This window comes from Hippopotamus amphibius, chromosome 5 (genome assembly GCF_030028045.1).
Source record: "Hippopotamus amphibius kiboko isolate mHipAmp2 chromosome 5, mHipAmp2.hap2, whole genome shotgun sequence".
NCBI lineage: Eukaryota > Metazoa > Chordata > Mammalia > Artiodactyla > Hippopotamidae > Hippopotamus > Hippopotamus amphibius.
Genome location: NC_080190.1, coordinates 107,064,907 through 107,080,365, shown reverse-complemented (window position 1 = coordinate 107,080,365; position 15,459 = coordinate 107,064,907). Strand labels below are relative to the sequence as shown.

At 40.8% G+C, this 15,459-nt stretch overlaps 1 protein-coding gene across 1 annotated transcript in view; it reads left to right on the top strand.

Moving 5' to 3' along the window:
* Positions 1-8,194, top strand: part of STMN2 (stathmin 2) — a 50,997-nt gene extending 42,803 nt beyond the window's left edge. Inside the window, exon 5 of the mRNA XM_057737204.1 lies at positions 6,832-8,194. Within this exon, the coding sequence (XP_057593187.1) occupies positions 6,832-6,891 (60 nt within the window). The 3' untranslated portion in view covers positions 6,892-8,194. The remainder of the gene's footprint in view (positions 1-6,831) is intronic.
* Positions 8,195-15,459: the final 7,265 nt, after the last annotated feature.

The following is a 15,459-nucleotide window of genomic DNA, read 5'->3' as shown; positions in this document are numbered from 1 at the left end:
AACAGTTCATACAATTTGCATATTTAACTAGTCTTTCCAGAAGTGTTCGATTTTAATGGACAATTTATTTTTCTCTGTGTATTTATCTTCACCCACCCGCCCCGGCCAGCTCCTTTTTTTCTCTCTTCCCACTCTCGCCCAGAATCAGTCTCCTCCCTCCCTCCCTTCCTCCCTCCATACATACATGTATACACACATGTGTGTCTACTTACATATGTATATACATACATGCATGCGTGCATACAGTTTGTCCTGGAAATAATCAACGCGTGGAATGCTTAATATTCCTGGCATCGAGCTTCAGAATCTCCAGGGGTGAGACCCAGGCATCCATATTTTCTTTAACTCTCCAGATGATTCCAGCACACAGCCAGGTTGGAGAACTGGCAGTTTGCAGCCTGTTCTGATGTAAATCTCGGCTGAGAGCATTCTATCCTGTGCTGAATGATGCAGCCCACGTCATTTTTAGGGCCACATTTCCCCTGGTATTCCATAGCTAAAGAGATACTTTTCAAATCTAATAGAATCTTTGACCAGTGACAGCCATGATCTGTTATCGTCTCAGTAAAGTAGAGATACTCCTTAGAGAATACGCACTTTACTTCCATTTGATGTGTTTGAACTACATTGTAGATTTTTGGTTTACATATGGTATATGTGTTTGCATGTTCCAAAATGACTTTGCTGCTTCCTAAAATAAGACAAAGGAAGTTTCTTATTATGCCCAACATCTAGCCTTTTGTCTGAATGAAATTACTGCAATGAAGTTAAAAATTAAAGAGGGGATCGATAATAATAATAACCCTGAAAGTACATGAACCTGCCCATATAACAAAAGTTCTTCTGGAATCTCCCACATCAAAGGACGATTATTACTTAAATGACATCTATTGGTGAGAGAGTCATGAGGCGACCACACTAAGTGCCCACCGCTTTGACAGCCCTCACTGGCCCTACCAATTAGCCAAGAGATGTGATGTATTTCCACGTGTGCTTCTGCAGCAATCTGCCTACCATGCAGCTCTCAGTCCCCCTCCTCCTCGATGAATCAAATTGAACGTTTGAGCAGAGCATGTCCCTCAGCAGTGGCTACGAGGGTATCCTGGGTATCATTCACTGATGAATTCCCACCAGCCTCTCAGAGGCGTCCCAGCCATGTCAGCTCAAAGCCTTTAGCTAAAGCTGAAAGCCTAGCACAAAAGCAATCCTGGTTGCACTTTAGAACCTACTGAAGAGCTCTTTAAAATGAGAGCTTCTGATATAACTGTCTGGGGCAGAACCCAGAGATCAGCATTATTTTTAAAGCTTACCCATAGGCACTGTTATTTAGCCAGAGTTGAGAACCACTGAGCTAAAGTCTTCTTACAAAGTTTTGTTAGGTTGTCGTAAATGATGTTGAACTCTTTTGTATTTTTTGTTCCCTGAAAGTGTTCTTTCTTCCTTCAAAGAATAATGTGACACTCTTTTTTTTTTAACATATATTGCTATTCATTTATTGAATAAATGAGCACCTAAGAAAATATAAAAACACTAACATGTGAGTAATGTGTGGGCAGGTACTATGTCTATATCGTTCACCACTGAACACACAGTGCCTAGAATGGTGAAGAACTCAGCAAATATTTTTCAATACAGACATACATACATGTACACGTAATTCAGCTCAAGATCCCTCTTCTCTATCTGTTCTTTCCCCAGGGTTCCTCATGCCTCCCACGATATATACTATCTCTCCTACATGAGAACATACCCTATGATTATTAAGTTATTAATCATTAGGTTAACAATTATTAACGATAATAAATGTGGCTGTGATGATGGCGATATAGTTACTGAACACGTATCAGCTTTGTGCTCCGTACAATTTTGATTGTTACACTCTTTTTAAATTTCCATTTCTGTTTCCTTACCACTTCATCTCAACCTTCCAACTTACCATGCAGAAAAGAATCCAGTGAGGAGGGTGTGGCCAAAACGATGCCTGTGCCACGAAGACCTGCATTAGGCTGATCTGATTTTGTCACTCAAATGGAGTGACACAAATAGTCATGTTCAGGGCCCAAAGTTGTAGTCCATGGATTATGACTGACACCGTGGTGCAATTAAAAATGTTCTTATTCTTGGAATTTCTATGTGTAAAAAACAGAAAGAGCGAGAGAGAGAGAAAGAGAGAGAGAGAGGAAACAACTGTTCTTGCCACACAGAAAGGATAAGAGATACATTCTCCCTCTCCCAAGTGTCCTTCTTTCCCTAACACACCAGACCGTATCCCACAGGAAATTCACCACCTGACCTGTTAAGAACGCTGAGTAGTAGCAGCTCTCTTCTCAAACCAAACTAGGAACTGCAGTGAATAGTTAATTTTGAAAAATCAGTGAAAGCAGGTATAATTATTTTAACACTACGTGTATTCACTAAACATATAATTTTAACATCAAACATTTAAATGTACTTTCAATTACAACCTTTTGATGCAGGCCAGCACCCGTTTGAGAAAAGGATCGGTAAATTGGGATTCCATGTCCTTTTTTCCCCCTTGCATTATCCACACCTATAGCACGTTAGCTATGATTTACAGTTTCCTTTTCTTTAATTGAGTGAAGGTTAAAGATATATGCAAAATAATCTAGATATAGAATTTTTCTAACTTTTCCCTGGCTTTTATAGTTGATCCACCCAATATCTAATAATACTTCACTTTCTCAAGTATTTCCAAAACTTTCTGTCTAGCCTCACACTTTTCCTTTTAGTAATATTTAGTTGAACTACGTGGTTATATTTCAAATGCAGCTAGCTGAACAGATTTGAAAATATCACTGATTACATTCAAGCATATAATTTGACCAGTGAGAGGACAAGTATGTGAAAAGGCCAGAGAAGAGCCAGCTAACCTCAACATTTAGGAGACAGGATAAGGTAGATGGAGGGAATGGGGAATGTTAATTAACCTAAAAGGTCATTTAAGGGGGCTTTTACTGAACCTTGTTGAATTCTCCTCTTAATCCAAATTGTAGCGCATCTTCTTGCTTTTATAACTTCACTGTATTATTCACTAGCCAATGCCAGAACTGCCCAGCTCACAATATTGTAACAAGTACCATCAGAATTTTAGGTGGTGTTCAGAAGCAAGAAGCAAAAAACCAGACTTCCTTGACAACTACTCTACCTTATTCAACCACAAAGTACAGAAATGAGACACTGTTTCAATGTAATTGATACTTTCACCTCTAACAATGGAGAAAAGTTCAAGTGAAAACATTACAGTTATTATTTTAGTGACAATGTCACAGAATATGATGTAGCATAAAAGGATAAAAAATGTTTTTTCTTAAGGGAGTAACATTCTGTGATTCTTTTTCTAAGAGATGATTTTGGTGACATGTAACTCTTTAGATAGATATTTCAACCATTATCAGTTTCCACCTACTGTAAACTTTCATTCCTCTCATCTTTTTGTGTGTGTGATTCTGATTCACCAGTACCATTTGCGTAACTATTTCCTATGAAATATGTCTGATAAATGAATAATGAAAGGAAAAAGAGGATTAAAACTAGCCTTCACTGATTTCTCAGGGTAGGCTAGGCATTTGACACATACATACTATAGAATTTAATCCAAACTACAACCCTGGAAGGAAATACTATTATCCCCATTTCACATTTAAGAAACGTGATCCTTAGAGAGGTTGAGCTATTTGGCCAAGATCACAAAGCTAAGCAGATCGCAGAGTCTCAGTTTGAACCCATGCCTTTTTAACCCCAAACTTTTACACTAAGCTAAAGCTGTAACTTTGTCCATCATCGAACACTGCACAGTGAGCAGGCTTGGCAGAGCATTGGAAGATTACAGTGCTCCCATGACGAGTATCACTTTGTGTATGAAAATGTGCTTTCCTGCACTCCCAACTCACTCCTGGCCCCACTTTTATATTGCAAGCCCATAGTTATTAGTAAAAAGAAGGATTCTAATGATGTTGAATATTATCTTGCTTTTAAATACTCATGTAATAGGATTTCATGAATTGGAATTGATACCCTAGGTCATCTAGTTCAAGTCGCTTGTTTAGATTTGATACCTAGTGAAGTGAAAGGGATATTAAAAGATAAAGGGAAAAAAAAAAAACTTCACATTTCTTGGCTTCCAGTACAGAAATATCTCCAATCACATTTCCTCTGAGAATCAGAATTTTTCCTAAAACCATCTCTTATACATTTTTGCATTTCAAAGGAGTAGTTGCATACAATGCTAAAACACTATTATATGGATGCGAGGAAGGGGGTAAATTGCAGAAAACATCATAAATTTAGATGTGCTTCAGCTTTGTCCAGCCCAATGTGTCTGACGGTGCCTGACAAGTATTAGAAGCTCAATAATGAAAGCAATAGTATCAAAGTATAGACTTGATCTCTTGATGATCTTTCTCAGAGTATCATAACTGCCTCAGTCACCTCTGACTCAAGACCTTCTGACAATTGCCAACATTTTGCTGATAAAAAAATAGACTGTTGAAAATTACATGCCCCCCGACTTTGCTTCTCCCATATTTTTATATAAAGTCACACTACAGTTTTGAGTATCTATTTGATGATTTGAACATAAAGTTTTCAAATAATAGATTTACTAAAATACCTGAAAATAAACAATATTTTTCCTAGAAGATCAGCATTTACTTAAATTTCCTTTTTTTTTTTCATGTTATCTCAAGCTCACAGAGTATATTTGTTCTTTCCTATGGCAAAATGCATTTCTTTACAACTAATTTTGAGTTGAATAAGAAGTGTGCGCCAAAGTAGCCTAATAATATAAATTGTAATCTTTCCTGTTATAAACTTGAGTTTATATGAATCTTTAGACTCAAGACTCTTTTTTTTTTCCTAGCATAGTGATGGTCTGGGTTTTTTCTCAATTTTTGTCAGAGCTCAGCTCTTACTAATTAGTTTCTTTCTGCATGAGAAAAAGATTTTACGGCCTTCTTTTCCTCATCATAGCAGAACAAAAAGAAGGAAGAGTCAGCTGCATCCATGGTAGTCCCTCCATGACATTTCCAAACAGGACATGATTTCTCTATACATCCTCCTTTCCCTTTCTCTTCATGGCTTTTGAATACAGACAAAAAGCTCATTTAAACCAATTAAATAAAATTGCTTTTAAATTCTTTCTCTAGAATCAACTTCCTGTTCACTCTAATTCTGCGTCTTTGAAGGAAGTGTAGGGCTGTATATGCCTTTTTCTCCCAGAGACTGCATTTGAAAAGACACATTTTCCATACAAATATAAAATTTTCTCCTCACATTCAAACTGAGGCTGCATAGCAGTGGCTTCCTGGGTTTGAGTCTCAGCTTTACTTCTTATTAGTTATATGATCATGGGCAGGTGATTTAGCCTTTCTGCACCTCAGTTTCTTCAGCTATAAAATGGGAACCATAATAGAGCCTCCATCACAGGATTGTTTCAAGGATAAAGGGAATTGATGCAGGTAACATCTGTACTTATCAGAACTGGTACATGTTAAGTGTCTAATAAATGCTTAGTATTGTACGGAACCTATAAGCAGAAACTCCTTGAGATTAATAGAGCTTAATGATAAGCTTTACTTTATAGCTGGTCAAGATCATTGGCTCTGAACTAAAGGAATCTATAGAACCACAAGAAATTTCTGGAACTACAGGAGAAAAAATAGCAATATAAAAAATATTCTAAATAGAAAATAAATAATTAGCATTTTTCAATTTCTATTTTAATTTAACTAACACTTAATTTAGCCCCTGTGATAGGCAAGACCATGTACTTATAATCATCCAACTAAGAACTGTGTACTAAAAATACCATTCTGCCTTTCCTATCAGTTCCCTCTTTGGAAAGTTTAGTTTGCAGATTTAGTGCCTCAGTTCCTGATGTAAATCAACATCCATGGATCATGTACTATGTGCAAAACACCTTGCCCTGCAAGTGGAACAAAAGTGAGAAAATACAGCCCTGGCCCTCAGCGAGCTTCTGAGTAAGCATCTGCCTAAGAAAGCAGATGGACGAGAACAGAAATGCTCAAAGTACAGGCTAGAACAAAATGGCTGCCCCATAAAAGGGAAGATTTATGCAGGTTTTCACATGGAAAGTGAGATCGTTTTCAGTTTCATGAAAATCTTCACGGAGAAAGAGACAACCGCTAGAGGGATTAAAGAGTTTGTTTAGTCTCCAGCCCATGGAAATGGAAGACTAGGAATGTCAACCATCAAAAATCACGTGAAAAGATAATTCCGTGAAAGCAAGAAATCAAGTAGGTGTAGGAGAAGGGTGGAGGGTAAGACTGGAGAGGTCATTTGGACTCAGTTTTGAAAGACCTTGGCTAAGGAGTTAAGAATTTAGGAAACATGCAAAAAGTCTTCTGCCTGCATCTCATACTTCCAAAGTGTCAACTGACAATTATAAATCCCTTAAAATATTAGGGAAAAGGAAAAACACCATTAAAAATGCAGTATGATTTTGTTGCCATTCTGTTGATTTATACAGTAGTCCTAATAGTCAAAATTCTCTTAATCAAAAAAATACATATATATTCTCTTAATCATATGATCTTTTGGTCATCATTTGAATCAAATACAGTGATTTTTTTTTTTTAGACGCTATTAGTCTTATGTGATCTTCTGTAATGTGACCCTTGTTGGGTTCCATGTTTTCCTTTCTTGTGAAACGAGAACATGTGCTAAAGGTAGACACTGAAGGAGATTACTTCCTGTAAAGCGCTCAGTATGCAAATTAGTGGGCGGGCCCTCCCGGTTCTCTGAGGACCAGGCGAGGCTCCTGATGTGTCTTCTCGCTCTGGTGTTTTGCAGGAGAGGCATGCCGCGGAGGTGCGCAGGAACAAGGAACTGCAGGTCGAGCTGTCTGGCTGAAGCGACGGAGGGTATGGCACGCCCCACCATTAGTAAATCCCCCTGCCTATATTATAATGGATCATGCGATATCAGTATGGGAAATGTATGACATGGTTTAACAAGAACTCATTATAAAAAACAAAAAACAGAATCAAAAATAAAAAAAAAATCAATGCGGTCTCTTTGCAGAATGTTTTGCTTGATGTTTAAAAAATACCTTGGATCTTATTTTGTAAATACTTACATTTTTGTTAAAAAATACAAGTATTGCATTATGCAAGTTATTTCATAATCTTACATGTCCTGTAACAGGCTTTTGATGTTGTGTCTTTCCACTCAAATGAATTTGCTAGGTCTGTTCTTTTTGAAGCTCCCCATGTCTGACTCCATCCCCTGCCCTTTTCACTCCAACAGAAAAATGAGGTCAGTAGACAGTCTTTGGTGCTAGAAACCCACCATTGCCTAATGACCTAGACAGCTTGGTAATCTCTGAACTTGACTGAGACCATACCTAGATCACAGGTATTACAACTCCACACGAACCACCACATTTGTTTGCTCATAATCTGCTAACTGCCTAGAAACTCAAAACCAGGCTAAGGAAAACCACTACTCGTAGCATTTATTTCTGCTTCTACTGGATTATGTGCTACAAATGTGCTTCGGCTGTAGAGAGGGATGGATGAAAAAGACAGATCTGAGATCAATCTGGGTGGAAGCAAAAAAGCTGAACCTTTTAAAGTGCTGAACACAGATCCCAACCCAAGGGGTTCAAGCAGCCGTGAAATCGCTCTTCATGAAGTGGGCTTAATTCTCTAGTTTAAGTTCTTTTGATGGAATGAATTAATGTGTCAGGTGGCTTATTTGTGGATGCCATGATTGATGATGTTCATTTTAAGCTCTTACCTATATAGTACAAGTACATGATGCTACTGAATATTTTTCCACTTGGAAACTGTGAGCTGGTTGTTACATTCAAACACACATGCAAACAAAATCAAAAACACTGCGGACTTTCACTTAAGCTGGTCTTTCTTCCCCAGTGTGAGGCAATCCTGCCTACTTAAGAAAAAAAAAAAAAAATTAGTCCATCTGTGAGGGCTGATGCAGACAAGGGGGCTAGGCAGGGCGTTTGTGCCAACTAAGAGAATCACCAGATACCCACCATAAGTACCTATCGCAGTTTTGAAGTTGTTTCTCCCCCAACTCCCAACTCCTGAAGGTTGCTGCCTGCATATTTACTCTTCATTAGTGCTATTTTCCTGTATGTCATTGTGAGCAAGCTGTGATTAATAAAGAATTGGAGTTCTGTGAACTAATACAGGTTTGGTCTGTTCTCTTGCCCCTCCGTGTGTCTGACCCTGGAGTTCAGATTTTAAAAGGGCGGCCATTGGGTTAGACAATCTCAGAAGCAAAGAGACCATAATTAGGGTTGGAAGGAAACCAGGGCCCTGCTGATTCACTTCCCTTCTGGAGCAGCAGGAAGCATCGCTTTTCTCTGTCCCTCTGACAGGCCAGCGCAGCAGGAGAGGTCTTCAATCTGTTTCCCTTAAAAACATTCAAGACTGAAGGAGATACCACAGGTTCAGACCGACAGTTAGGCGGAAGAGAGCCCCTCTCAAAGCTCTTGGAAGCCCCCTGGCACCACCTCACATTATGCCACGTGGCCACAGGACACGTTCCCCACACTGTTAAAATGTGATTTTCCTGTCATATGGCTGAATTTTGCACTGCCAGTAAACACACTGCACACACGGACACAGCAGGGGCCTATCAGTGACCCAGATGGATCCTGCAGGACCAAAAGAACCACATCCAGTTTCAGCAGAAAATCATAAATAATTGAAACCACGCAGGCTTATGAATAAGCAAACTGGGCTATTGTCCATAGGAGTGCTAACAAGCCAAGTTTAGGGTGGAGGACACCTGGTCCCTATCTTGAATATCCTTTTATCTGCGGGAACCTAACACTGCAACCATTGATACACACCCTTAAAAAAGTGAATTCCATGATCTTCCTTCGAGAAGTCAGTCAGAGCTTCTGATTTAGCATAAAATAAGCTTCACTTTCACCCTGATGTTTATATCACTTAGTTCAGAAAACATTACTTGAAGGGCTTCCTTTGGGCCAGAGCCTGTGATTAATTAGGCCCTGGAAATATGAAAGCAAATGACCACGGGATGCTTTCCGTCTCATAGCTTGTTTTAGCCCAGAACAGGTCAGTTCTCGCAGCATTTTGAGGGGAAACACATCATTTCTCTGAAGTTTCTGAATTGTAGAAATAGTCAACAAACTCCTGATACTGCTTTGAGGGTCCCTAAATTGGAACAGCTGACCAGTCCAACTGCCTAATCTCAAAGGTAAAGAAACTAAGGCCCAGACAGGGATAAGTGATTTTGTTCCAGGTCCCAGTATCCACTTCTCAGAATTAGTCTCCTTACTAGTAAGTAACTCATCAGCAGACCATCCCCAAATCTCACCACAGCGGTGCAGATGGGTTATTTTTATGGACTTCCCTAGACCAGTGGTCCTCATTTTAGTATGCTTCAGGGTCGTATCTGGAGAGCTTGTTAAAAACAGGTTGCTGAGCCCCAATCCCAGAGTTTCTGATTGCTGGGGTCTGTGTGGAAGCCTGGGAATGTGCATTCTGTCATGTTCCCAGGGGACCCTCATGCTGCTTGTCTGCACACCCACTTGAGAAGCCCCGTGATAGACAATGAAATGGCCCCAGGTGTGGAGACTTGGTGGCAGCCACACTGATGGCACCTGTTTCAATCAACGCATGTTCCACTGGGGGTGGGGCATGAAATGAAACACATCCAATTTCACTCAAAAAAGTGGGAGTGGAACACAAAGGAATCCAAGAAGAAAAAGAAAAGTGAACAACTGCACTTACAGGATAATAAAACGATAGAAAGAAAGCACCTAGGGGATGGGGTAGGGCTAAGAGAAAGGTGAGGTCAGGGAACCAACCGTCTTGCCTCTCTTGTACAACGTATGGTATCGGCAGGGCTTAAAACACCTGAAGATGTTCCTGACCCTTTAGGAGGTGAATTAAGAGCTCTTTGCAGGGATGATGCCATCTTGTGAAGGATGCACACTTTGTTCACCTGGTTACACTTATAGACTTTTTTTTTACGGTCTTGATTTCCTCAGGACTATGTTTAAATTGTGTATATGACTTTGCAATGCTCTTTAAAGAAAACTCACATAATCCCACTGATTTGAAGATTCACCCTCCTGTCATCTCTTCTACATTCAAAAATGCTGTTCTCTTCTCTGGATCCAGCACCGGCCTTTACAACACTTCAGAGGAGAAAACAAAGGTAAGAATGTACAGATAGCCATACTCCACCCCTGCCACTGAGGGAGGGTATGAGAAGGGAGACACATGGCACCCTTGACTTGAGCAACCAAATAATCAATCACCTCTTGCATCCCCAGGTCTGGACAAGAAAATGGTCCTTGATTTCCAAGCAGGCAATTTGCTGAAAACTTTTAAGGCAAACACAGGGCCTAAAGCAAAATTAGCATCCCCAAGCTACCCCAGAGTATCTCAGATCATCTCAGATTCCTCACTGTCTCTACTGCCCACCTCCAAATGATCATCAAGTAGTGTCGATTTGACTTCCAAGTTGCCCCGCATTCTTTGCTTTTCCACTTCCATAACCGCTACCCTAATTTGGATGCTATTAGACTCTTAGAACAGCCAGATAATGAGTCTCTTTTGCTCTAATCTGTAGCCTTCTCTACTCTGATCAAGTCTCTGCCATATTCTACTACTGGCTCCCCTTTATCAGCAGAATAAAATCTGCACTTCTTTATATGGCATTAAAGTGTCCCCACCACACTTCTCTTTTCTCAAGAACATCACTCGCCTTAGACACCAAACTATTCACCTTGACATGCCAACGACATGAAATTTCTGGGCTTCATGCATAAGCTGTACCCTCTGTCTAGAGTCATCTTCACCTGCAACATCAGTCAGACGAGGCTAGCTTGGTCTGTGATAACCGTCCCCCCAAAATCTCAGTGAAATAAGACCACAAAGATTTATTTCCTTCTGCTGCTGTACATGTCTCACATGGGTCACCGTGGACACTGCTCTGTTTCATTCCTCACTCTGGAGCCAAAGGCCTATGGGCTGCCTCTCTCTAGAGCATTGCTGGCCACCGTAGAAAAGAGAAAGTACAAAAATGGGAAATCACACACTGAGTCTCTTAAAGCTTCCACCCAGAAGTAGCACAAGTTACATTTCATTGGTCAAAGTAAGTGATACATCCACATTTAATTCCAAAGGAGCAGGTAAAAGTGGCATCCCATCACAAGCTCAGAAGGAGGAAAGCCAGAAATATCTGGTAGGCAGCACCAATGACTAACACCCCACTGGTCACCAAATAGCAGGTTGACTCTCCTTCCCACAGGTAAGGTACACTCACACTGTTCCTAAGATATAAAATCCCCAAGTCCCATTTGGCCATGACATCAAGCTCAATGTCCAGGATCTCTGGGTTCTGCACAGGGCTCTCTCCAATAGATGTGGACGTGAGTCCTCTTGACCAGAGACAAATAAATTTAAGAGACAAGTTATCCTCCCTAACACATTCAATATACAATGGTGAAATGGGAACAGATAGTCATAGCAGACAAGCTTGTTCTAAAGGGGAACAATAGGGAATGCATGGCTTTCACTGATGACAGAAATTCTGGTGTCCCATTGGCCTGTCATTATGAGGGCCCTCTATCCTTGGGATAGGGAACATTCCTTGCTTCTGTCTCTATTCTGCTTCCAGAGAAGGGCTCCGCAGTCCATGGCTCTTGGCTGTGTCGCCTAAGCAGATCTTCCTATTCCTTTATTCTCCTTGGGACACTGGAGAATATGCCCTCCATGGAATCTGAGCAGCTCTTAGCCAGCTTGCTGTCCACCAAACTTGTAGATCCAAGGGTCACTATGTTTTTACTGATCATACCCCCACATACTGGTCCAGATCCTGGCAAGAAACAGATGGCAGGCTTTAAAGGGATAAATGAAGTATATATAACAAAGATTCTTTTAGGAGGATGTGGACAGATTAAAAGAAACCAACAAAGGATGGTGAAGGACCTAGGGAGAGAGAAGCCATTTCCACCATGGCCTATAGATCCAAGAGAAAGGTGTAGCTGTAGAAGAAGGCTGTCTGATCAGGGGCTATGATCTTAAAGAGAGGAAATCAGCCTTTAACAAATGCAGCCCGGCAAGAAGGGATCCATGGAATAGATATCTCAACATCTTTCTGCTCTCATTCTTCAATCTGTAGCCAAGGACCCGCAGTGGCCAAATCCAATGAGAAAACAGAGGGGAAGGAAGCCAGGGTGATGCAGTGTGTAGAAGTCAGCCTCTGGAGCTGAGCAGGATACAGAAAGATAGAAAGAGAATCTGGAGGGGCAAACAGAAATATAGCAACCTGCAGTACAGACCACAGACAGAATTAAAGAACAGTGCTAATGGCAACTAGGATACCTTCCATCTGCTTGTCATTAGTGCTGTTCACTAAATATTTGCTGTTTCTTTCCTTTGGGGATTGATTGCCCTTCCCTGACGCTTCTAGTTAGTCCTGGCTGTGTGACTTGCTTTGCTCAGTGCAGTGTGTGCACAAGTAATGTGTGTCCCTTCCAGGTGCAAACCTTAAGAGGAAATTCACAATTCCCCATGCCCGGTTTCCCCCTGCTCTGAAGACCCGAAAGAAGATAAAGTGGAGCACAGCCCCCACCTGTGAGAGATGTGTATCGGGAATGGGAGAAGCTCTTTTTGCTTTATGCCCTTGAACTTTGAGGTTGTTATGCACTAATAAATATTAATGAATTGAAGTTCTTTTCACCATCACACATCGCATCTCTTAGCCAGCCACAATCATCCCCCAGCCAGCCACAATCATCCCCAGTCTGAAATTGAATGTTTCAACAGCTTTCAAGTGGCTTACATATTTTCAATTCACTGGAGTCCTAAATGCCAAAGAAACCATTTAACGCTGTGATATTGGGAAGGAGACCTGACCTAACCAACTGAACTATTTATCTCAAATACTGAAGGGCAAATTGAATTTCTTTGTTGATTTACTTTGAGCTATAGTCATCTGCATTGTTTTAAAAGACAAGAGAGCAAAAAGTTTAAAACTTTATATGAATTCTAGCATACAAAAAGCTTCACGTGCATATTTGTGCCAACTACCTCTGAAACTTATAATTTCCTAACACACATATTCCCATGACTGAGGCATCAGCAGACCCTTTTGTGTGTGAAAAGGAGTAAGTTTTACTAACCTGCCATGAGCTTGGAATATTGTGAAAGATTCCATTTCAATCAATGCGGACTTCAAGTTTTTTCAAAACTGCTTGTGAGGGCTTCCTGGTGGCTTAGTGGTTAAGAATCTTCCTGCCAATGCAGGGGACACGGATTCGATCCCTGGGCCAGGAAGATCCTATATGCCGCGGAGCAACTAAGCTCATGCACTACAGCTACTGAGCCTGTGTTCTAAAGCCCACAAGCCACAACTGCTGAGCCCACCTGCCACAACTACTGAAGCACATGTGCCTAGAGCCCGTGCTCCACAACAAGAGAAGCCACCACAATGAGAAACCTGTCCACCACAACGAAGAGTAGCCCCCGCTCACCACAGCTAGAGAAAGCCCCTGCACAGCAACGAAGCCCCAACACAGCCAAAAATAAAATAATAAATAAATAAATAAATAAATAATAAAATAAAAATTTAGAAAAAAAACTGCTTGTGATAAATGTCACCTCATATTTATCATATTTAATACCAGTTAAATAAATACAGCAATTCAGTGCTGTAGGCTACATGACAGACACAGAGGTAGACTACATGTTATATGCAATAGCACACACATTCATTGAAATCATCCACTCTCCCTCCTTTCTGAGTCACATTCAACTCTTCTCTCTCCCTCACCTCCAGCAGGGAGCCATCTTGCATGGAGGGGCAAGGATGTGATGGATATTCCAGAGGCCAAACCTTAATCCAACAGGGCCTCTCTACTAACTCTCAGGTTACCATTAAGCACTCCAGTCTCTGAAGAAAAAAAAAATGCTATCTTCTATCCTACTCCAATCCTATTTTCATATTTTTTTCTACCCATCTTAGTCAAGCTTCTAGAACCTATTTCTCTTCCTTCACCTCCCATACACCCTTCAACCTACCACCATATGGCTTCTGCTCTCACCTCTCCAATAAAATTACGTTCACCACTACCAATGGCCCCTTTGCTACTAAACGAGATAGAAACTCCCAGTCTGGCTAAATACTCCTCAGGATCAATCAGCTCCAGGCCCTTCCTTCCCTACAGAGCCTTCCTTCCTTGAACCCTTCACGCCCCAATAGGCTGGTGAGCCACCTCGCCTATGTGCTCCCAAAGTACCCTGTGCAAAGTAGTGTCGTGGTCAAGGGCATAGGCTCCGGAGATTAAGGTTCTGAGCTCTCTGACCCTGAGCAAGTTGGTGATCTTCTTTAAATATCCTCACCAGTAAGCTGGGGATGATATAATAGACAACATCTATAGCTGATTGAATCACTGCCTCAGCTCTTCACTCTCTCCATGTGACTTCGGGACCTCTCACTGGAGGAGGCCGACTGCATTTCCCCACCCACTGATGTTGGGCTTGACTATGCATCACACGTTGGCCAGTGGGATAACAATAGGTTTGCCATGAGTCAAGGCTCTGAGCAGAAGTTGCCAGCTTACACTCCTATGATCTGTCATAGAAACATGTCCTAGAAGAGCTGCGGTAACAAGGAGAATGTGGAGACACTGAACCCAATCAAAAGCCTGGAGCCAAGCCCAGCGGACCACCAGTCTGAAACAGAAAAAAAAATATATATATATGCAAGAAAAGTAAATATTTATGGTCAAGAGCCACCAAGATTTTAAATGGTTTGTAACATAGCATTATTATGAGATGATTAACGTAGTGTCTGAGAGGACGGCTGACAAGATTAAAAATGAGCTAATGTAAAGGATCTTTACACAACACCTGGTGTGTAGTAAATAGTCCATAATTATTTATCCACATATGTCACACTGTATTATAATTTCTGTTTGTTTAGCTGTTTCTCTCATTTAACCATAAGCTCCTCCAAGGCAGAGAGTCTGTCTGATAGAATTTAGCGAGGGTTCAATACACACACACACACTTTTGGTGAGTTAATGAACAAAATGAATTGATAAATTCAAATGAGAAAATACTTAGCACAGTGCTTGGTGTATTGAACACTTAATATGAGTCCCCAACTTCTTTCCTTCCTCTATGGTCTAATAGTGTCTTTTGGTTTCAAATTATTTGAGCTTGAAATTAGGCTTTAAGTATACAAAACCATTTTAGATGATCAGAAAAATAAACCTCTACAAAAAAGGGAAAACTTTTTAACATCTAACCATACGGGAAAAAAAACACAAAATAAAATCACTTGGAGGCAATTCCTTGATTAGAAATTTAATGGTAGCACTTTCAGCAACGCAGTATGAAACCAACACGGGTCCCAGCACATCACACCACGTGGGCTGCGGATTCTGCCCGCGAGTCATGCCAT